The sequence below is a fragment of the Hemicordylus capensis genome, chromosome 6 (genome assembly GCF_027244095.1).
Source record: "Hemicordylus capensis ecotype Gifberg chromosome 6, rHemCap1.1.pri, whole genome shotgun sequence".
NCBI classification, from domain to species: Eukaryota; Metazoa; Chordata; class Lepidosauria; order Squamata; family Cordylidae; genus Hemicordylus; species Hemicordylus capensis.
Window position 1 is genome coordinate 15,604,491 of NC_069662.1, and position 23,730 is coordinate 15,628,220.

The following is a 23,730-nucleotide window of genomic DNA, read 5'->3' on the forward strand; positions in this document are numbered from 1 at the left end:
TTTCTATAGCTGCTGCTATTTCTACCCAATTTCCTATTTCCTTGTCCCAATCTGCTAACCACCAATACTACCAGAGTCCTTCCTTGCTACCATGTGGTGGTTGTACAAGGGCAGGAGAAAGGGCTATGCAGAATACCAAAGCCCCCATCCTCTGATCACCCCAAATCCTACTTTGCCCCCATCTGGATTCCTAGATGTCACAAGGCCAGTTTTCAAGTTTTATTTTAATAGCCATAGGGGCTAGGAAGCCTTCTAAGACAAAGAGAGAGCCTTGGTATCAAGTGTTGCATTTCTGTAGTGGAACTGATGAAGGTAGAAAAAAATTCAACCCTGGTTATGGCTTTCAAACCGGCCTGGGGAATTGAAAGAAACCAATGCAACAGTATAGTGAAAAGAGTGATCATAGTTTATTCCATTCTTGCCATAGAGAGTAATACAGTTCCATTTTCATCTATCCTCTAAGCATGTGTGCTGCAATACTATTTTAGTGTTATCCCAAGAGCCTCCGTTCATATCCTCTGGCTCCCCATGTGCCAAGTTTTGTTCCTCAGGGGCTTGTTCGGGAGTGTGACTTGCAACCACCACTGCATCTTGCCCAATGCCCAGGTGGTTAAGCCTCCTCTCCCGGCGCTCCTTCTCCCTTGCCCACTTCTGCCGTATTGCTTGTGGCCAGTTGACTTGGTAATAGTACTGTTCCACTTCAGGTTCCAGTGAATGATGACCCTCATGGGGAACATCTGCCGATGCTTCCTCCAGCGACACCTGGGGGTGATGGTGGGTCTTTAGATTCTGTGCTTCTTGGCTGTCTTTCTTGGGCTCTTTTGCAGGGCTCTTGGCCAAGTCATTTGAGGGCATGTGAGCTAGATTTCTCCCTTTGTCTATGGGAGGATTCAGATCAGAGGAATGGAACTGTTGTCCTGATTGCAGAGTGGCAGTATCTGTGATGCAGGCTGCAGTGGGAGCAGGTAGCGGCTCAGACTCTTCCAGTTCCATCGTCAAAAGTGCGCTCTTTGACTGTTTTCCTCCGTGATGGTATGCTTGTAGCTACCAGGAAGGCAGAGGGCAAGGGAAGTTCTCTATCCTCGGCACTGGATCACACCACTGACACTCCACTATGAAGCTGCAGGCTGAGAAAAACTTCTGAAATAAAATTAGGAAGGGGAAAGAAGTCTACTTTAGAAACGAGTAATGAAAGTAAGGGAAGATTCAGGTGTCTGTTCTACATGATCTGGTTAAGCATCATGACTCCCCGCCCCCCATACCCTGGGAATTATATTAAAGGGGACTAAGTAAAGGAGGGTTGCCCCAGCCCTCCCACAACGTGTATGGCAAGGGGAAAGCAGTGCCCTTGATAATACATTACTCAGAGAGGAATTACTGGTGTTTGGATGAAAGTCAAGACATTTATTGCTGAAGCTGGACCAGAAGCAACTACCAGTTTTCCTGAAGTATGTGTGAATTCAGCCCCATGTTGCTTCCTGGTGAATGAGTTAGACTCTACCAGTCCTAATGAGTGGTCTTTTATCCCTGCCACAGACTTAAGCAAATTATTCATATTCTTAAAGAAGAGACACAAGGAAACAATGTGGGTATGCTAACTCCCAGGGGCATTTCTAAAGTGAGGTGACAACTTCAGGTGGCAAGTGAGCCACAGAACAGCAAGTGCAAGAACCTGGCTCAGTCCCCCAGCCCCACCCCATGGGGCCCCTCATCTTTGCTATGGCACATTCTTCTTGCCTCCTCCAAGTCTTTGTGTATATGCAATGGCCAGAGCATGCCCAGGAGGGCTCTGAGAGGGGCAAAAGGATGGCAAGAAGGATGCTGTGGCAGCAGAGAGGCAGTGATGGCAGCAGGCTCTGGCCCAACGGGTGGAGCTGCCAGCACTTCCCAGCTCACCTCAAGCAGCCCCAGCTGACTTGAGCCACCACTGCAAACTTTCCAGTGTTTCCCAGGTGAAAATTGTGGCAAACGTATAGCAGCTCTCTTTCTGTAGCAAGGATTGCTGCCCAAGCCATCTCTTTCCCCAGTTATACAGAGCTGAAGGCTCTACTCCATCCACTCTGGGTTGCATTCATGCACTTTGTAGTTGCTGTTTCCTGCATTTGTGAACACCAAGAAGGTGTTTGCTTCTCTTGTTTGTGCTGCAATCCACTATTGGCAGTTCACAATAAACCCTGCTAGCTGTAGCATCTAAAACAGCAGTCTGTGCAGGACATGCAGTCTTATTTATACCTACAGGTGCATTAGGAATGAGGCGCACTGGTTTTCCTCTCCCATCCTGCTAGAGAGCCAGAGAAGAAGGGGCCATGGCCCCAAAGACCGACAACTCTAGCAACTCAAATTGACATCGTTTTAACAAGACATTCCCAAAAGGCAAAGGGAGGGACAATATAGGGACAGTGATTTTCCAGGGACCATTAGCAGAGAAGACGGACTGTCATTGAAAATCAAGGACAGTTGGAGTATGTGAGAATGCATACAAGAGATGGAAAACAAGCAATGTAACTGGAAACAACTTATGGTAAGTATGGGAAGTCGCTTATACTTTCTCTACACTCTCACTTTCAGAATTGGGAGCAAAGCCCAGAAACATCTATGGATTAGTGCGCTGCAGCCCAAGACCTGGGTTCAAGTCTCACCTCTTCCATAGTATACCATTAGGGCAATTCATACAGTTCACACAACCAGGAACTGGGTAGGATTCCTACACAGTTTTGGGAGCTGGGCACACTTTAGTTCTTTGATTGACCGTGTTAGGAAAAAAAACAAGGTAGGAGGCATGGAGCTTGAGTCTGTCAAGCCCCAGCTGGGTACAGAGGTGCATCTAGGTAATTCGGAGCCTGGACCTAAAGGCCTTTGAAGCCCCCTGCCCCCACACTGTAAGTTAAGCATCATCCCCTTATTCTTTTCCCACATATGTGTCCCCACTCTCCCTCTGGTTCTAAAGCACCCAGCACAGGTCATAATCACACTCAGCTGCCTGGCACAGTGTGGTCCAGTGGCGACCACACCACCCAGGACAGACTAAAGAGGATTTGGGGGGCCCCAGGGGATGTGGAGGCCCTGGACTTTGGCCATGAAGTCCAGGGGTAAGAGCGCCACTGGCTGGGTAGGATGGTTTTTCTGCCTATTTTCTTCAGAAGCTCGGGTGAAATCTTGATAGGCTGTGCTCGTCCTCTCCAGCTGGGACTTTATGATCAAGCTCCCCATTCCCTACTTTATTTTTTATCTAACACACGATCCCAAAATGGGAGCATTCATCTCCTGCCCAGTTTATGGTAGTGTGAACAGCCCCACTGTGTGGGGTCTCTCTCCCTCTCTCCCCACCCGCCACTCAGCCCCAGTTCCCAGTCTGCACTATGCCTGCTTTAAAAAACAGTCCTCTAGAGCTCTATACTTTCTGTTTTCAGAAGAGCTGTTACAGCTACAGAAGTTCTCCAAATATTTTTGCAATGGTGTTTCAACAGGAGCCAGCATTATCTAAAAGAGTCCCTAACCGGACGCACGTACCTAAGGTTTTGCAAGGGAGGGATTTCTAGCATCCCAGCTGCCATCCAGTTGCTTTCACAGCCAGAAAGACTGCAGTACTGTAGTTTAAAAAGCCCAGACAAAAGGGGTGGTAGGCTAAGAAGATTTGGAACCCTTTGTTGCTGTGGCAACTAGAAGTCCCCACCTGTTGCCAAGACAACCAGAATTCACCTGGGGATGAATATTCCATCCCTCAAACCAGAGAGGATCAGTTTGTCCAAAGCCTATTGCCAGCTAAAAAACTGAAGTGCTTTTTGCCAAACCACCAGAAATTTTCTATTCAAAAGAGCCTGTTCATGCTTTAAACTCTGCTGCTGCACCTTTTTAGCTATTCCATTTTCACACTGTTATTTTGAACTTCTCTGATGTTTTAACATGTTAGCGTCTCTGAATTGTTTAGTCTTAATTTAAATTGTTAATGCTTTTAAATACTTGTTTTTTTGTATGTTGCCTTGAACCAGTTTGGTAAGCTGCTGATGAATTAATGCTAAAAAACAAAAGACAAAATAGTGTTGTGCCTCACTTAAAAAACAAATTTATTGTAGCACGAACCTTTGAGGACTAGAACTCACATCCTCTAGTGGGCTGTGGTCCATGAAAGCTTTCATTAGCTTTTAACAAACTTTTTTTCTTTAAATAAGATACAATATCCAAAAGATTTTGAAAATAAGACAGAAATTCTGCTATAAAATAAAGTACTAAGAATATAATAGAAGTATTATATTGTATATAATAGTATTGTATATAATAGTATTATAATACTATTATACAATATAATAGTACTAGTGGGCCCGGGCACAGAGCATCTGTGCCTCTAGTGCGGCCGGGCCCACCGCCGCCTGCGCTGCGGCCGGGCCCGCCGCCTTACCTCCGCGGCCGCCGGGCCCGAGGGTGCCGCCGCCGCGGCCGCCGGGCCCGAGGGTGCTGCTGCCGCCGCCCGGCCCATCGCCGTGGCCGGGCCCAGGAGTGCTGCCGCCGCCGGGCCCAGCCAGGCCGGCCGCCTCGGCTCCGCAGCCGGGCCCGCCTGGCTCCCTGGCCATGGCCGCCGCCGTTCTCCTGGGTGCGCCAGGACCAATCAGGCGCCCCAGCAGCCCAGCCAATCAGCTGGGCTGCCGGGACGCATTTCTCCTGGGCACACCCAGGAGAAATATATATATATAGATTGTATTTGTATTCTGAACTGAGAATAGTTCAGAATACAAGACTGTTAGTCTTTCAGATGCCACATGAATGTTGTTTTTGCTGCAACAAAATAACACGAATTAACTGACAAAAGCCAACCTGACTGCTGTTTAAAGGGGTTCCAGCACTTTAAAGCACACCAGCAACTAGGAACATAGGAAGCTGCCATATACTGAGTCAGACCATTGGTCTATCAAGCTCAGTATTGTCTGCACAGACTGGCAGCAGCTTCTCCAAGGTTGCAGGCAGGAATCTCTTCCAGCCCTATCTTGGAGATGCTGCCAGGGAGGGAACTTGGAACCTTCTGCTCTTCCCAGAGTGACTCCATCCCCTGAGGGGAATATCTTATGGTGCTTACACATCAAGTCTCCCATTCATATGCAACCAGGGTGGACCCTGCTTAGCTAAGGAGACAAGTCATGCTGGCTACCACAAGTCCACCTCCAGATTGTTTCTAGATTTGGCTATGTATTATTTGTTGCACAGAATGGGTACCACAAAGGCAAGACATTTCAATATATCTTAAAAGAAAACCAACACTTCCATGCAACAGCAGTTTCACAGAAATTCTGACTGTAAATGAAGAAAGACTTAGAGGCAACCTTGGCTCCCCAGCTGTTGCTGAACTACAACTCCCTTCATTCCCAGCCACAGTTCATTGTGGATGGGGATTATGGGAGTTGTAGTTCAACAGCAGCTGGAGAACCAAAGTTGCCTACCCCGACCAAGAAGAACCTGAGAGGCTTCCATCCAACCAGTTTGGATGTTTAACCCATGACAAGTGTACCTGGGGATGTGGGTGCCCCCTTCCTAATATTCACTTGTCTCACCTATATCCATATGGGTTAATGTTATCTTTTCTACCCTGGGTTCCCTTTGGACTCTGTCTACTCTCTTTCAGATCCTGTTTGGCTGGCTCGCCTCTCTGCCTCTTTCCTTGCATCTGTAAACAGAACCAGCTTCTTTGTTCTCTCCCAGCTCTATAATGTCCCGGTCCTGTCTCCCAGCTATACATGCTGGCCTTTCTACCCTCCACGTGACTCACTGGACCTAAAATCCTGTAAAATGCAAAACTGGGCCCAGTCTCCTTCAAATATATTTTCTGAAGTACCTGTTTTTGCTCCAGGCACCTGTCTTTTAGCTGCAGTGCAAATTTCTCAACCCAGCTGGCCTGGCGGTGAAGATAAACAAGCTGCCAAAACTCACATATACCTCTCTCAGGAGAATCCAAATGCAAGAGGAATAATATGGAGGCAATGAAAGGATCAGATCCACATGTTCCAACTGCAGCAGCAATATATATGCCCAGCAGCTGAGCCCCATACAGGATGGAGCAGGGAATTCCTCTCCGTAGCCATTGCTGAGTGTGCTCAAAGAAGACTGGCTGAGCAAAATCCTTGAACGAAGAGATTATAAGAGTATCAGGGTAGGTGTTCCCCTTCCCCATAGTTTCAATGCATTTTTGTATGTGTTGAGCGATTAGGCTCATCCCGGTTTTAAAAAGTGCTGCAGGATCTTTAGAGGCTCAAAGTTGTTATGGAATTAACAGGCAACAGCATAAATCGGACTGAGCAGGAGGTGAACAGAGCTGTGTGTGTATTCTAAGCTACAAGCCCTGAAAGAGAAAAATATCTGCATTGAGAAAGCTTGAATTCTGCAAACTGTATAAGTTATACATGTGATGCAATGCATAATTTATTATACTAGCCTTTCAAATATAATAGCAGAAAAGTTGTTGGAGCACTATGGCCCTACAGCCAGAAAATTTTGCTATGCTCCTGAAATATATAAATGAATTAAAGTGAACTATAAAAATAAGTTTTTTAAAGCTCAGTGCATGCAGGCTGGTTCACATGTCTGTTCATCATCACCCATTGATCTCATGAAGGACTGCTCAAATTGCAGTACTGGAAACAGGTCACAACATGTTGGGCTCAGCCCAGGGATAAGAAATCAAGCAATTAACATATGCGTGTGTGAACCAGCCCACTCGTGCTCCAAATTACTATTGTAGGAAACTGGATCCAGGATTCCTGGCTATTTTCTCTAGCCTATCCCTCTAACCAGTTAGCCCCCCCCCCACACACACACACTTCCCTCCAGTGTTGGAAATAAATGCTACAACACACGTCCTGTGTTCAGGTTCCTCTCAATATGTTACCACAGAACTTTGTTGCAAGTTTTCAGCTCAACTTCCTAAATCTGTTATATCTACTTGAATTGTATCTTAAGAAAGTGAATCCTGACTAAGCAGCATTGGCATTAATGAGGTAAGTTAGCAGTGATTCATTTGTCCTGGTAATTTCAATAGGTAATTATCACTAACTTTCTTGGAATAACCTGCATCTCTTTTAGCAGCTCCATGACAGGCAGAAATCAATAGGTGCAGCTTACTTCAGCCCTTCAATTCCATGCGGGGGGACTTCACCTGTTGATTTCTGCCTGTCATTGAACTGCTAAATAGCTTCTGTAAAAACAAAACAAAAAACAACCCTCACACTAAAATTCTCATCACTGATTGAGAGACTGAAAATAGTTAATCTGAATAAATTATTGCAACGTGCAAGGGTGTGATTCGGAGTATGTGGAAGATATATTTTGCATTACTCCTACGTAGGTCTGGGCTACTGACCTAATTTCCATGGTTGCCATGTCAACGGCCCAAGACCATTCATGAATAGGCAGGCCGGGCCTCAAAACTGGATTGAACTGGTTTGAGGGACAGAGACAGGGAAAGCCTTGTGGAGTGGGAGAAACCATTTCACAATGGTAGAAGGGGAAAACGGAAAGAAACCAGGTCATAATTTTGAATCCTTTGCAGATGTTACAAAAGAACTGTTTATTTAAAAAGAAATAAAAGAATGCCAGATAATAATAAAGTTTTTTCTCCTGCATTTCCTGCTTTTTATTATGTAAAACTGTTGGCTAAAATAACATTTGAATTAAAAATGATATCAGTAACTGTGTGTGTTACTAAACATAAAAGAAAACCCATTCATTTTCATTCTGGTTTAAGAGTCTGGTACATTTCCATGGCAATGATTTAGCCATTTTATCTGTTTTCAGGAGAAGATGAAATTGACCAAGATTGTTGATCAGAATGGATTATGATTTTTCTAATCTCTATGAAATTCATGAATCTTACCAGTCATGGTTCAGAAACTAGAATGGACAGCCTTGGTAGAAACTGATATCCTTTTATCTTGATATGACATTAGTCCTTATCACATGTGTATGTTTGGGTAGATAGGATCAGGCCATCCATCTCTCCATGGTTGAAAGGATCATACATCCTCGTTTGGTCTGAAGTGCCCCTCTATTTTCTTTTTGCTGAAAGAAAACCTTAGGGTTTTTAATTCTCCACAACCATGAGGACTAGGCACATGCTCCTTTCAAAGAAAAGCAGACTCTCTGTATTCTGATCAAATAAATCCTGTGGCAGAATCTCATGAGTTTTAATCCTCACACTCACACTTTCAGTGACCACTCCCCAGTACATATATCAATCCTGGTGCATGTGTGTATTTACACATGCACCATGTTTATTGGATTTTCTGTTTCTTAATTGCTCTAACCAGTTGTGTGAAACTTGAAACCGTTTCTGGTTGTCTTTCCAGCTGATATTTGACAGAGCATATATATGAGCTGGGCCTTTTCTGTGGGAATTATGATTTATGCCCAAACACCAAATGGGTTTGGGTAAGACACACTTTCTCAGCCTCAGAATCTTATCTGTAAAATGGGATGAGCAATCACGGGACTATTGCAGATAAAATAGACTTGTCCTGTCATTTGCCTATTAGAAATGCTGCTTATCAAGAATGCATAATCATTGATTGATTAAGTGCTGTCAAGTCGATGTTGACTCTTAGCGACCACATAGATTCTCTCCAGGATGATCTGTCTTCAACTTGGCCTTTTAAGGTCTCTCAGTGGTGCATTCACTGCTGTCCTAATCGAGTCCATCCACCTTGCTGCTGGTCGTCCTCTTCTTCTTTTTCCTTCAACTTTGCCCAGCATTATGGACTTGTCAAGGGAGCTGGGTCTTAGCATAATGTGTCCAAAGTATGATAGTTTGAGCCTAATCTTAATCATTAACAGCACCAAATTAACACAGTATGGGTTAATTAATAATAATAATAATAATAATAATAATAATAATAAAATATTGTAATTGTGTCTTTTCTACAATCTTGTTTTTACATTTTGCTGTAAACTGCCTTGGGATTGCTTCAATGAAAGGCGGTATATAAATTTAACAATGAATTAAAAAAAATAAAACACAGTTGTTCAGGGGCAGCCATGTAAATTTTAAAGCAGGAGGGGGGGGGAATCTTGTAGCTCTTTAAACATTAATAGATTTATTGCGGCAAACTCTTGTGGGCCAGAGCCCTTTCATGGGATGTTTCTAAAGGGCTCCCGTATGGCACGGTTACGCTATTAAAAATGCCGTTAGTCTTTTACGCGTCACAAAGCCATAAATAAAACGTACTCTCCTATACTCTGCGGCGGCCGCAAGTGACTTGCCCTGAAGTGTCTAAATGACAGGAGGCTTTGCACATCCCAAGCATCACCAAAGTGGGGGGGGGACTACAGCCCCCGACCCCGACAAGCGTGAGCTCTGTCCATCTCTTCCTTTTCTAAGGACTCCCCAAAGTTGCAACTTTGGTTGCTTCCAGTCTTGCTCCGTGATCTCATTCCCTCCTCCGCCAGCCAGGATTGTACCATTCCTCCCATGCAGTAGGGGAGAGCGGACCGGGACAAATCCATGTCGACAGCGAGGCCAAGCGCATTCCCTTCGAAGTGGGTTGCCCTGAATCCCATCGTGGGTTTTAATTTTCATAATTTCTTAACAGCTTTAAGGATCGAAGTTCTACACACGCGGTGGGGAGAAAGCACGACACACTCCTCGGCGGCAGAAAGCGAGGCTAACAGCTCTGCGGGGAAAGTCGCTTTCTAAAAAGCCTTTTTCTCCCCCCTCTACAGTCTCAGATGGTGTAACCCAAAGGAAGTGGGAGGGGGGGAGTATATGTGGGGCAAAGGAGGGGGGAAGGAGGCGGCTTAAGACGAGGAGGCCAGAGGAGAGGTTGCTGCAGCCGCCGCCCACGTGGAGAGGACACCCAGGGGGCTTCGGCAATGGCATCTAACGGTGAGAAAAGCACTGCAGGAAGGGTCGTTCTTTAAAAATATATGCGGAGGGGCCGCGGTGCTTTTTAGTCGCCTCTGAACCCGAGGAGCCGAATAGTGAGGAGCGGGTTTCTTTTCAAAAGGCTGCGTCTCTCGCCCTCGTGGTTACACAACAAAGATGAGCCTGGGGTAGACTTGGCGAGATGCCGCTAGAAGCGAGTCGAATTGGTTTTTAGAGAGGCGGGAATAGAATTGCCTTAATCGGAGGGGGGGGATGTCCCATGGGGGGGGAGATGGGCAAACTGGGGGCCACTCCCTTCTGCAGCGGGGAGGGCGGGCGGGCAGAGAGGGACGGGGGCAGGTTCGGCCTCGATGACTTTAAACTGGTCTTAATCTTTGTGTTAGAGGTGGGGGGGGCAGTATTGCGGGGTGGGGTTTTTTTGTTTTGTTTTTTAAATCTAGTTCTTTTGGCCTCCCAGTCAAGAGCAGGATGGCGGAGGCTTCAGAGCTGCCTGAACTGGGCAGAGGCTTTTGTGGGGCGAGTCATCCTCCCATCAGTGGGGAGGCGAGGACTGGGTGAAGTATTGGGGTGGCGGGGCGGCCTCTTTCCTGCCACCGCCGCCCCCTCCCCACTAGTGTGTTTCCTCGGCTCGTGGGGGGGGGGAGAGGGCTGCCCTCTCTCACTTCCAGAGGGGTCACTTCTGTTCCAAAATGATGGGCTTTTCACGGATGGAGGGCGGGCTCTCCGTGGGTGCTGTTGTAGAAAGCATCGTGCGGCTGCACTCCTAGTTCCAGACTCCACTGGGGAGGATTAGCCTCCTTTTCTCCACCTCCCCATCTGCGCAATTCACTGCCGCCATTTTGTGACCGAGTGAGAGCGGAGGTGGGGGGGGGACTGCCGCATTCAAGCGCCAGTGTGGAAGGGGAGGGAGCGAAGGAGACGGGGCTTCCGAGGAACAGAACAGGGGCAGGGGAGCTTTGGCGGCCGAAGGGCTGCGCACGGACAGGGGAACATGTCGCTGTAGGAGATTGGCGTTTGAGCAACCCACTCACCGCCTCTGACGTAATCGTCGGCGTAGCTGATTAGAACGGTGGAGAATGGAGGGCGGGCTTTCGTTTTGATGATGCGTGCGCTGCTGGCTTACCGTCGGGTGGCAGACCGGTACTTTTAAAGAGTTACGCATGCGTAGATGAAGCCAGGCTTGTCGCAGTGTTGCATCCGGGTCCTTCCCGGCTGAAGCTTCCAACCGCCGCTTTGATTACGAAGCTGGCGCGCTTCCTTCTCCAACCCAAATCTCGTTCTTAAAGGGCCAGGCCGTTTGACTTAAAAATAAAATAAAATCCCGCAACAATTAAAGTTTAAAGTAAAATTCGTGGGGGTTTAAACGCAGGTCTTCTGTACAGAAATTCCTTCGCTTTTCCATGGGTGGGTAGCTTCCTTTCACGCTCTGCTGCTACCACTGGTGTTTCCCGTAGAAAATGAACCCCAAGATTCACCTGAGAGTTTTTAATGGTCGCTTTGCTGGAGACTTTATGGAAGCGGGAACTCGTGGTTATTTGCCTTAGGATGTAAACAGCCTAGAGATGTGAATTGAGGCGCTATATAAACCCATTAAATAAATATACACTTGAGTTCCTCCGGGGTGCTCTGGTGACACCATCCATGAGGAAAATTTCCTCAAGTCGAAATTGCTTCAGTTGCCAACTGACAGAACCACTATATGTCCCCAAATTGTCTGCTCTTTGCTCAAAGTTCATACCCATGTACTATTGCTTCTCTTTGGGCACAAATTGTGCATGAACTTGGCCAGGGGAAAGGTGGCAGATATAACATGTGCATGTGTGTGATTCATTCAGTACAACTGTGGTGTGTGTGTGTGTGGTGTTGTCGTCACAGTTTTGCATGTGTGTACTAGAAACAGGAATCTTTGTGCCTAAAGCAAAACCTTCATTTAAGTCAACTTTCACAAACACACCTCAGCATTGCCCCACGTGAAGCTTTTTCTACGTTCATTGTAGAGATTAGATCAGCAGTGCTGACTATGTAGACTTCTAAAATGTTTCTGTTAATCTATTTTTGTGTTGTTGTTGCAGATTATAGCCAGTCGGCAACACAGAGGTAAGTATCCCTTGAATTATTCATCTTACATGCATGAATGGCATGTTAACAGATACTTGCATGTGCTTCTGTGTGTACATACCTACAACATTAGTGATGTGTGAGCAGTGCTTTTCTTGTCTGTGACACTGAAGCTAGTCATGCTAATCGCCTGTATAAAAATGTAGAAGATGCTCGGGTACCACGAGCTGTTTCAAAAGAATAGATCTGCCGGATCAGACCCATGACTTGACTAATTCTAATTATCTACTAACTAGTAGGTGACAATTCCTAATTTCCTCGTATTGGCAGAACTCAGTGTTCCCAGGAGAAGTTTTGAGCTTATCTTAACAGAAAGCAAATAAAAAATTACTGAGCAAGTTTAATGTCCTGGCCATAAATCACAACAAAACTATAAAGTTTTGGTCTGTTCAGTGTTTACAGTTTATTATTCTGGGATATATGTCAACCTTCCCAATTCATACTCTTAAGAACAGGGCCCTTGTAAAGCCAGAATACTGAACTTATCCCTGAAATGTATCTTAGTTGTATGTATCTCCCATACAACTGGCATTGAGCCAGTAAAGAGTTATGGAGCTAACTGAAAGGAAGTGGGTCAGCTTTAAAACTATAGCTTCATTTCTGCTCATCTAATGTACCACAGCACTCTTTGTAATTTTGCTTATATATTTATGATTGTTCAGACTTTAACAGAAACCACACAGGAGAAGGAGTACAGATACACATCTACACCTTCATAATTTTGCTTTGAGTATGTGAAAAGAGAGGCACGAGTCCTAGGGAGGAGCTCAGTTTCTGGCTGTGAATACAAGGTGCAGACTGCATGTTCCTTGTGGTAATGCCACCCTGCTTTGGCTGAATTTTTTTCCTTCTTACTTTTCCTTTAGTTATGGAGCTTACCCAACTCCACCTGCCCAAGGCTACTCTCAGCAAACCAGTCAGCCCTATGGGCAACAGAGCTATGGTGGATACGGACAATCGGCAGATACCTCTGGATACAACCAAAGTAGTTACAGCTCTTCCTATGGCCAGACTCAAAGCTGTGAGTATTGTAGCATATCTTGTTTCTGACCCCATGACTGAACATAAAAATAAAACACCAGTGTATCCTCTCCTCGGGGAAGGTCAGCTAATTTGGAGAAAAGTCCTTTCATCTGGGAAGCAAATACTTTTTTCTTTCATTTCCAAGGCCAAAGTGTGTAATATGATACAGCCTCTTCATATTTTCTTCACTATTATCCTATAAAATAAGTTAGGTGGCAAGATACAGACTTGCGTTGTGGCTAAACAGGGGTTTTGAGCCTGTCTGACTCACATCCCATCCCAACACCGTTTGATGAATCTCAGTGAATGCAGTCTACAGATTTTGGGAGGCAACGGATCATAGCTGTGAGGTTATTTGTAATTTGAGATTAGGAATTAGCATGCGGTTACCCTGGGATCTGTAGGTAGTAAAGAGTCTCTTCCTGCTTCCTAATTTGCCAGTGTTTGGGGGGGGGGAGAGATCCTCCCCGGGAATATCTGTGTGTAGAGTTATTTATTATGGTGGCAGAACTGTGTAGGTAGACCCTTAGTGCTGAGCAACTTGCACCACTTGAGAGTTAACAAGAATGAATTGTTTTTTGAACAGCTGGTTATGGCACTCAGTCAACTCCACAGGCTTATGGCTCATCGACTGGATATGGCAGTAGTCAGACTTCTCAGACGTATGGACAGCAGTCATCCTATCCTAGCTACTCCCAACAGCCAGCCAGCTCCACCACTGGAAGGTAACCGCTAAATAGTCCCACGGGGAGCTATATCTAAATGTGTCTGTATTTTTGGATACTTTGTGTATTGAATTTGTTATCATTTGTGTGTGTCTCTCTTTCCTTTTTGTGAAAATTACAGTTATGGCAGCAGCTCTCAAACCTCTAGCTATGGACAGCCCCAGAGTGGGGGCTACAGCCAGCCATCAAGCTATGGCAGTCAGCAGCAGAGTTCTTATGGGCAGCAGCCTTCCTACAACCCACCTCAAAGCTATGGCCAGCAGAGTCAGTACGGCAGTGGCAGTAGCAGTGGAGGAGGCGGTGGCAGTGGAAGTGAGTTGCTTTTCTTTACCTCCGGTGCAAAGCCAAACAGGAATTAGTGGATAAAATTTAGTACAGTGATGTCTGCAAACTGCCACCTAGAGAGCAGTTGCAGGATTTGGACACCCCCACCTCACTTCCAAATGTCATGAGTCTCCCACTGAATAAACTGATTTGAGTCTGCTTTCCCTCATAGAAGCCTGAAAGGAATCGGGTTTTGGCCTGCTGTTAATAACCCTGTTTCCCCCCCACTCCAGCTGGTGGCTATGGCCAGGATCAGTCTTCCATGAGTGGAGGTGGCAGTGGAGGAGGCTATGGCAGCCAAGACCAGGGAGGATATGGGGGCCAGCAGGACCGCAACCGTGGCAGAGGCAGTGGAGGAGGAGGTGGCGGCGGTGGATATGGTAGAGGTGGATTTGATCGAAGTGGCGGTAGAGGTGGCAACAGAGGTGGTCGTGGAGGCATGGGGTAGGTGTCCAGTTGTTTGTTCTGGGAGAGGGAGTGGGTCTTTTTTTATTGGCATATTTCCTAATTTTCACCTTTTAAAAAATTATTATTACTATTATTATTATTATTATTACTTAAACTAACCTCTTCTGGGAGGGCATGATGTATAAATGACTGAAACTCGTTGTTTTTTGTATACAAGGCTGTGATTGGGATTACAGTGCTTTCTCTATGGGTTGAATTTTAATGGATGTCAAAATTGTTTTTTCTTGTCTGCATGTGAAGGAGTTACAAAACATTTTTTCTGACAATCAACCATTGCAGTCACAAGTCTGTGCATGGGGGCAAAATGTTATGTTTTTGTCTTGTAATCCAACTTGGATCTGTTTACAACCTCAAAGGTGCACTTGACATGACAATAATTACTGTTCTTCAAAGGTGAATGTTGGTCCTCTTTGAGCCATGTTACAGTTCCATACCAATCTATACAAGAATTTGAGTACTTTCTTTTTATGACTAAAACAAAAGATGGCTATAATAGACCATAGGTTCATCCTTCAACTCTACCCTCGTGTTAACCTGATGAGGTGCACTGTGGGTGGCCTGGTTTCTATGCTGATAACAAACCAAGGGTTATAAGAATCTCTTCTGTAAGAGATGGTGCAGGACAGGGCTTCTGTGCAGGTTGTAAACCAGTTTTTCTTGGGGTTATAATGCTGTGGTCTGGCCACATAATGAGTACATAAATAGGCTAAAAAGATGTATGTTGGTTTTCCCTCATAGTGGCTGGAATTTTGTACTTGTGGTCTAATGTGTGGCAAAGCAAAATCTTCACTGCTCTTGGGTGTGTGTGTGCACCTCCCTTTTTGTGGAAGGGTGGTTAAAGCTGATGTGCAAGAGGCAATGGTTGCTTAGCAACATGGAGTATATGGGCTCCTGCTGACTGTGGGGAGATGAGATAGTAGAGAGGTGAGTATAGGTGGGGACAGTTGAAGGGTGGTTTGCTTATGAAAGTTGTTGATCTGTTAACAATACCTTCTCTGTTAACAAACTCTGCATTTTGTGTGCCACAGGTGTGAAAGTCAATGAACTTTAATCAAATCTCCACCTTCCACATGTTAGTTAAGGGTCTGAGGAAGGGAGAGAGATCTTATGGCAGGCAGATATGCAGTCTTTAGATCTGAAATAACTTATTATGAGTACACTATGATGAGGGAACTTGGGTTTTTACATGCTTTCAAAGCACATATCTGCGTATAGGGTTGTAAACAAAAAGCTTTGCGAAAACAAGGCAAACTTGAGAAGGGTGAACTGGAAATACAGCGTGCACGGTATACAATATTTTAAAAACAAGCTTGGTTCACCGGTCATGCCAAGAATAGGACGGCAACGAGGAAAGCAACATTGTCTTGAAAACTGCATCACGGCGTCTCATGTAACGGTTCAAGATCGGAAGCAAGAATGGCTAAACACTAGAGCTGTTTCACTTGCAAACCTTCTCAAAGGTGTATCAATACTTTTTTAAAAAACAAAACATGCTGAGGGCCAGGAAAAGGTGGAGCAGGTTGTCTCTAGATCTTCAGGAAGAATCAAACATAGGTCTTGGCCATCATCTGAATGGATCTGGTGTAGTTTCTAGCAACAAACCTTTTTAGCCATGGAAAAAAAGCATCATTATCTTCTAACTTATCTCCTCAGCGGTGGTGAGCGAGGTGGTGGCTTCAATAAATTTGGTGGTAAGTCCAAAGAGTTCAAAAACTTGAACCACAAAAGTGTATTTCTATATATTATTTTTTCGGAGACTCTGTTTATATGCCAAAACGTTTGAGAAGCCACCGTTTATCAGATAAAAACCTATGGGAGCGTCCCCTGTTCTGGCACATCTGCCAAAATGGTTGGTTGTATCTGTGGTGTTGACTTCCACATTACGGGGCTTTCTACTCAGCCAAGTGCTTGGTGCCAATACAGTACATTTTGGTTGTATGTTTTGCAACAAGACAGGGGAGACAAACAACCCCCAGACTTGTGTCTTTGGGAGAACATGAGAAAAAAATCACTTTGTAAGTGTTGGGTTTGTGTGTTGCCCCTTGTTAAAACACACATGAAAATGCTGGGTTAAAACGTGTTGATGGAAGTGCATGCAATCCTGAGGAAACATGGTAAAACAAAGGTTTTATGGTACCTTTTTAAAAAAGTTACTGGTACAGGAAACAATATTGGAGGGACAGCTCCCTTCAAACTTGGAAGTGCAATTTTGGTCTGTATGAAACTCTCTTAAAAGAACTCTTGTTGACAAATAAGTGGTTTCATGGGCTTCTACTTTAAGAAAGTTTGGTCTTTTAATATTTTGAAGTTTCACAAAAGGTCTTTTTGAACTTGAATGTACCAAACCAAACGAATTGGTTTTAAGGAAAAGTTCCCATAGGGTTTGCTGAAAAAGGCTTGGCATGAACACTTAAAACTCAAATAGGATTGTTTAATGCACTTGAGACCAGTGTTGGGCATATGCTTTCAAAAAATATTCAGATTGGGTACAATAAGTTGTGTCAAAATGGTGAAAAATCTTTGTATAGGAAATGTTAATAGCAGTGGTTGATCTAAGTACTTGATGGTTTATAAAAACACAAAGCTCTCATTTGTAAAGGGCTGACTTCAGTGTGTGCTGTGGTGCAAGGTTGTTCCTATGTGCAAGTTTTAAGTGTGTTTATACTGTGAAATAAGTCCAGGATAGATTGTAGTGTGCAAGCTACAGACCTCATGGTACTAGAGATTTAAAGGCGAGAGAAAAAGACTGATCAAGGATCAATAAGAAACTCTGGGTAGCAATGTATGCTATAAAAGAGTGTTTGAATAGATGCATCAAGGTGGTTGTCAAACTGTATCTTGAGTATGTGTCCGGAGGCCTTGCTCCTCCCTGCAAAGCTGAAAATTAAGTCCAGTATGAAATAGTGATAAACTGGTTTTGCACTAAGCAGTCTTGTCATTAAGACATGGACCACTTCTGACTGGAGGGGAGTGTCTCTTGTACTTCTAAAGTAAGCCTGGGCCCGCACATGTTCCAACACTGGCCTGTTTCTAATGTGATCGTGATGGTAATACTTCTATGAGAGCAAGTTGGAATTTTTCACTCTCTAACTGAATCTCTCCTCCTTGTTTTCATGTGCAAAAGGACCACGGGACCAAGGGTCACGGCATGATTCTGGTAAGTGACAGCTTCATCTGACTGTAAATAGGAACGGGTGAAGACTTAAACTCACTAGCATGCATGTGGTCTGCCTTGGAAATGAGGTGCAAATGCTGGAGGATAACTTAACCGGTGGTGGTGGTGGTGGTGAACTTTTTTTGGGAACATTTATTCTGTATACTTCAGCAGAGCAAATAATGAAGCTATTCTCATGAGCAGCAGAAACTGACTAAGGGAGCCCAGCCCGTTTTCTGCTGCTCATATGCAGCAATGGGAGCCACGTGGCTCAGCGGCAAGCTTGCTTATGGAGCCCACTGCTTAACCCAGGTTTGGGGTGTGAGCGCAGTGCGCACCCAAAAAAACAGGTTAACAGGTTGTGTGTCTGTGGACACACTCGGGGAGGAGGGATCTCAGAAATGCACCACGCACTTGCACAGTGCATTACTGGGGCTCGGGGATGGAACGCTGCAGAGCACTTCCCTTCTCCCGCTGCTTGTCTGCACCGCCGATCCACCTGCCCAGAGCTCTGGCTGCGCTTGCCTGCGGGAAGCGCTTTCGTGCTTCCTTCCCACAAAAGAGGGTAGCTTCCTCACACAATCGCAAGGATCGCTTCACTGAGTTCTTAATTCTAAGAACATGTATCAAGTTGCGTTAAATGCACATTTGTTGAGTTCACTTTAAAAGGTGGTGACCAACAGTGTGGAACACAGCATCATACTTCTGGTATTTGCTGGAGTGCTGTTTGAGCTCTTCCATTTAGGAACTGAATTCATGAGTCCATTTTCCTTGTTCTGCAGCTGGTGAGCAGGATAACTCTGACAACAACACCATCTTTGTCCAGGGGCTTGGTGAAAATGTAACCATTGAGTCAGTAGCAGAGTACTTCAAGCAGATTGGCATCATCAAGGTAAAATTTTGCTCATTGTACTTGTGAGGTGGGCCCCATTTATTTTAGTTGTTTGTTTATTAAATTTATACCCTGCCCAAACTTACATCTCCAGACTTACGGAGGAAGAATGCATTTCTTCTATTCTCCTATACTTCTATGCTCTTGTCTTATACGTGGTTATAGAAGCGTGCAGTACAGTGACTAACACAGATTTTTGTTAAAGGGGCCTTTCAGAGTTGGCGCACCTTGGCAATCTAACTTCATGATAGTGGCAATTGGAATAAAATGGCAAAATGTTTAAAAGTTTAGTCACTAAAGGCAAGCTTGGGATGGATGATTTTGACATTCATTAATCTTTAATAATACTCAGTTCTGTGTGTAGATGCATCCAGCTGTTAAAAGCTAACTTGAGATTCTTTTTAAATATAATTTCCATACAGCAGCTATATAAAGTAAATGCATCCCTTAACAGTTAATAGTTTTGGCATCTGCCAATTTAGGAAAACAAAAACATGCAAAAGCAGAAACTAACTTTTGCTGAACATTGATTTTGTGATTCTTGTGTGTTTAGACAAACAAGAAAACAGGACAACCCATGATTAACCTGTATACAGACCGTGAGACAGGGAAGCTGAAAGGAGAGGCCACAGTTTCATTTGATGATCCCCCATCTGCAAAGGCAGCCATTGACTGGTTTGATGGTATGTTGCTGGCTTTGAACTCTATAAACATTTGCTGGGGATGGGTTTGGGGGAAAAGATAGTACGCTTGGACTCTGAAATAGGGGTGTGCAGAACGTTCCAAGGTCTGAATGGGCCGTTTCAACTGCTCTGAGCTTGGAACAGAACACCCCTCGTTTTGAGGAGCCTGTTCCAAGCCCGGAACAGAACAAACCCACCCCGTTTGGAACGTTCTTAGGAGAGGAGAGCTGGTCTTGTGGTAGCAAGCATGACTTGTCCCCATAGCTAAGCAGGGTCTGCCCTGGTTGCATATGAATGGGAGACTTGATGTGTGAGCCCTGCAAGATATTCCCCTCAGGGGATGAAGCCGCTCTGGGAAGAGCAGAAGGTTTCAAGTTCCCTCCCTGGTAGCATCTCCAAGATAGGGTTGAGAGAGATTCCTGCCTGCAACCTTGAAGAAGCCACTGCCAGTCTGTGAAGACAATACTGAACTAGATATACCAATGATCTGACTCAGTATATGGCAGTTTCCTATGTTCTGAGTACTCCAGCTTTTAAGGTACCTTTTTAACATTAAATTAACCCAAGCTCTTTCCAGCACTGGCACTGCAAGTCCCAGCAGCACTCTGGCTGGCATCCCACACAAGCAGTGGCGGGTCTCCAGAGACCTGCTGCCACCGCGTCTTGCAGTGCAGTTGCTAAGAGCTTGGATTAATTTTGTTAAAGGTACCGCCCCCAGCGCCACCCTTACTACGTTAAAAAATTTTTTTAGCTGGAACACTTGGAACATTCAAAACTGAACAGTTCTATTCCATCAAAACACTGGGTTGCCCTGGTGTTCTGGTTGGAACGTTCTGGCTGCTTTGCATTCTGAGCTTGGAATGGAACACAAAATCCATTCCGTGCACATCTCTAATCTGAAATATCAGGAGGGTATTACCATTGTAGTAGAGGAAAGATGCTAATAACCTCTACATTTGCCCCACTCTTCTCTCACCAGGGAAAGAATTCTCTGGCAACCCCATTAAGGTTTCATTTGCCACCCGAAGGGCAGACTTCAACCGAGGAGGCGGGAATGGCCGTGGAGGAAGAGGCCGTGGTGGCAGAGGAGGTATGTGCCACTTCTCTCTGCTGTGGTTTAGAAGTGGAGGTGTGTCTGTGGCACGACTGGTTCTTGTATCTTCACTGTATGTTTGGGCACAGGGAGAGAAGATGTCTCTTGGGCCTAACTAGGAAAACGAGGGCCAGCCTGTCATGATCCCTAGCTGTTCTGGAATGGGGGAGATGGGTACTGCATTCTGTTGATTTTTAGTGAAAAAAGAAACCTTGCATCTTTATCTGAGCTAAAGAAAACATTTGCAGGATGTCTTTCTTACTTGCAGCTGCCATTGATTCACTTGCATCTCTGGTCTCCCCAGGACCCATGGGCCGTGGTGGATTTGGTGGTGGTGGTGGAGGCGGCAGCAACAGTGGTTCCAGCGGGGGCAACAGGGGTGGCTTCCCCAGTGGAGGTGGTGGCCAGCAGCGAGCAGGAGACTGGAAATGCCCCAACCCGTAAGCAGCATGCTTAATGATTTTGGTAGTATGGTGGAAACAAAGAGTCCTAATGGCTATTGGTCCTGGTCCTTCTTGTTTCACTTCAAGTCTCTCTCTTATCCCTCCTTCCCCAAATGTATGTACTAGGACATGCGAGAACATGAATTTTTCATGGCGTAATGAATGCAACCAATGCAAAGCACCAAAACCAGATGGGCCTGGAGGACCACATATGGGTGAGTAAATCAAGGTTTGTTCCTGCTTTGTGTACAGGACACAACTTCCAGTCTACCTTTTCAGTGAGATTTCTCTCTGCATGTTCCTGTTTGCTTCTTATTGGTGGGAAGCTTTGTCAGAAAAAGAACTGTATTCTTTTTACACATTGTTCTTTATCTGGGTTCAGTTTATTCTCCTGCCAAATATAGTTAGCCTCTTTGATGAGCATGAGGAGGGCAACTTTTTTTTGGCCAATTGTAACATAATCTAACAATGTGCCTTTCTACCAGGAGGTGGGTTTGGTGAAGAACGTCGTGGGGGCCGTGGAGGTTTTGACCGAGGTGGCTTCCGTGGAGGCAGGGGCGGCGACCGGGGAGGATTCAGAGGTGGAAGAGGCGGAGACAGAGGCAACTTTGGGCCAGGAAAAATGGATTCCAGGTAAAGATGACAGCACTCTGTTGTTGAAGTAAAGACCGTGGAGGTTGGAAACCAGGGGGAAAGTAGCAGAGGAAGAAATTGCTGAATCCATATCCTAAACTTTCCGCTTGTCTTGCAACTGAGCTGTCTGGGCTGTTGCTTACCATTATATAGTGAACAAGCAACATAAATATTCAAGCTTGGAATTTAAACTTCCCTTTCCTTCTTTTGTTTACAGAGGGGACCACAGACAGGACCGCCGTGAGAGACCCTATTGAACCTGTGCAGGATCCCTGACCATGTGAATTTATAAACTTCGTTTATTTTGTATGATGTCCAACTTTGTGGCAGATTTGTGTATCCCTTGTTCCATTTGTGTATAAACTTTGTATTCCCTTTTATTCATTTTGTTGCCTGTATTTGAAAGTCACCCCATGCGTTAAAAACCAAAATGTTTTAGTTTGTGTGAGTGCGTGCGTGCGTGTGTGTATAACTGGGGAGGGGTGGGGCTTGAATAATAAAGCCGTTTTCAATCAAGACTGGAGGAAATTGAGTGCTTTGGTTTGACTTACACTGCAAATATAGAAGTGATATTACTCTGATTCTCCCTCAGAAGATGTTTGCATCCGAGACTATTATGGGTTGCCACAACCTCCTGCTCCGAGACAGGGCCAATCAGAGAGCTTTTTCTCCTTCTAGGAGGGAGGGGCAATCCCCTCAGCCCTCAGTCTTTCACTGTGTCTCGCTCCAGCAGGTGTCTCTTCACTTCGCTCCGTTTCGGCCTTCAACTCTATGTTCATTTTTACCTTCTTTCAACTTATTTGAAAGAATCCCAGAGACAGAGAGCCGGAAGGTCTTGGTACGCCTAAGGTACACCCGAATCGCTCTGCGCACATCCAGAGTATGCCACTTCCCCCTGGGAGAAGATGGACTGGGGCAGAAGGAAGGAAGCATCAACTCCTGTGACCTATGGAACAGGGAGTTGACCTTGAGGAGATAGGTTGGATCAGTACGAAGAAGCACTGAGTAGAAGGCCTTATGCAAAGGGAAAAAATATTTGGCTCCATGACTTTTCAGATAAGTGCCAATGTATCATTCTGATACTTAAGAGGATATGAGCAAAATTCTTGTGAAGCCCCATTACTTCCCTTCGTCTGCTATCAAGGCTGTGATGCAGCTGAAACATCCTTGGAGTGCTGAAACAATGGGAAAGTTGAGTTTATAAGCTGCTTACAGACCTCTGATATGAAGATCTCAAAAGCACCATTCCTCAAACATGCCTTAAACCAAGGCCTTTCAGCTTCTGTGGTATTTAGTGCAGGTATGGCATTAAGGGAGATGACAAGAAACAAAATGGGCAAGGTTGCTGAACGATGAGCCATACAGATGAGATCACAAACTTTCTTCCTACCCTTCCCTTTTTTAGGCAAAAGTCCCCAATAAGCAAAGAGGCTATTGAAAAGTCATAGCTTGCAGGGTGGGAAAGGTCAGCTGGTTTTGTAATACAATATTGGGGTGCGGGAGGGGTGTTGAGATAAAATGACATTTTATCTGTCATTTCAGATACTCCTTTTCCCCTCCCCTAATAAAAATGCAGTTGAGAGGGTGGTTGCACAACATGCTACTATATATTTCAGCCATTAACTTGACCTGCAAGAGAAAAAGCTGCACTTGTTCTACTCAATAGCTTCAGAGCTTTTTGCTAGTCTTAGTTTCATCCAGTTTTCTCTAGAAGTTCTCTTAAAAATAAAAATATTGTTCAATTTCTATACTACCTTTAATAAAGCATCCCAAGGTGGTTTATAAAAGTTATTATAGTATAAGATCCCTTTTTATGTAACATTTTAAGTGCAAGCGTTGCCAGTTTCAAAAACTTCACCTCCTTAAGAAAGCAAAGGCCCATGCCTCTAGCCGTTTCCGCTGTCGTTCCTAGCCTTGCAGCAGCAATGGCAGTCTGCTAATTCCAATCTCTGCCAAAGTTAATTTGTATCTCTTCTAATGGTTAGACTCTAGCTAGTTCCAAAGTCTTGGCATTTTTGTTCTTGTGTACTGCATGACCAATTCCTCTCTTTGACCTTTGTTGCGATTCTGCAAGTCCACTAAATAAGCCGTGGGGTTTGATGCTTAAAAGCCAAACAAACTGGGGAGGTTGGTGTCTCTTGTTACAGAGCACCAAAATCACGATTAGTGATTTTCCACGGATAAGGAGTATTCAGTCATTAGACCTCACCTGCTCTCTGACGTGGTGAAACCAGAAATGGGTGCTGCTGTCTTAGTGGAAAGTTGCCTTTTGCCTGCCTCTACTCCCTTTGTGACTATCTTCAGTGGTTAGAGGG

General features: G+C 45.0%; 1 protein-coding gene and 2 long non-coding RNA genes across 6 annotated transcripts; 1 reads left to right on the forward strand and 2 right to left on the reverse strand.

The window, feature by feature from the left end:
* Positions 1–385: 385 nt before the first annotated feature.
* Positions 386–11,106, reverse strand: LOC128330058 (uncharacterized). 2 transcript variants are annotated; one of them, XR_008309936.1, is made up of 2 exons: positions 10,891–11,106; positions 386–1,140 (listed from the first exon to the last, which is right to left on the reverse strand). It is a non-coding gene; the product is annotated as an uncharacterized LOC128330058 (long non-coding RNA). The 2 variants fall into 2 exon arrangements; XR_008309937.1 differs by lacking the exon at positions 10,891–11,106 and adding an exon at positions 3,511–4,008.
* LOC128330059 (uncharacterized) lies at positions 6,123–9,772 on the reverse strand. Its single transcript, XR_008309938.1, has 3 exons — positions 9,203–9,772; positions 7,856–8,040; positions 6,123–6,325 (listed from the first exon to the last, which is right to left on the reverse strand). It is a non-coding gene; the product is annotated as an uncharacterized LOC128330059 (long non-coding RNA).
* FUS (FUS RNA binding protein) lies at positions 9,726–21,933 on the forward strand. 3 transcript variants are annotated; one of them, XM_053262246.1, is made up of 15 exons: positions 9,726–9,859; positions 11,932–11,956; positions 12,844–12,998; positions 13,587–13,725; positions 13,847–14,037; positions 14,283–14,493; positions 16,171–16,208; positions 17,642–17,674; positions 18,454–18,563; positions 19,117–19,246; positions 20,226–20,336; positions 20,608–20,779; positions 20,909–20,997; positions 21,268–21,415; positions 21,633–21,933. In XM_053262246.1, exons 1-15 carry the CDS (start codon positions 9,847–9,849, stop codon positions 21,670–21,672), a joined length of 1,605 nt encoding a protein of 534 aa, XP_053118221.1. In that variant the 5' UTR covers positions 9,726–9,846; the 3' UTR covers positions 21,673–21,933. The 3 variants fall into 3 exon arrangements, with proteins under 3 accessions (XP_053118221.1, XP_053118223.1, XP_053118222.1); XM_053262248.1 differs by having other exon boundaries at positions 20,644–20,779; XM_053262247.1 differs by lacking the exon at positions 9,726–9,859 and adding an exon at positions 11,089–11,263.
* Positions 21,934–23,730: the final 1,797 nt, after the last annotated feature.

What these genes read in the sequence shown, in the direction of transcription:
- FUS (XM_053262246.1), top strand. An exon ending in AGGGTCACGGCATGATTCTG is followed by an intron (nt 17,675 to 18,453) that starts GTAAGTGACAGC and finishes CTTGTTCTGCAG; the next exon opens with CTGGTGAGCAGGATAACTCT. An exon ending in GACTGGAAATGCCCCAACCC is followed by an intron (nt 20,780 to 20,908) that starts GTAAGCAGCATG and finishes TGTATGTACTAG; the next exon opens with GACATGCGAGAACATGAATT.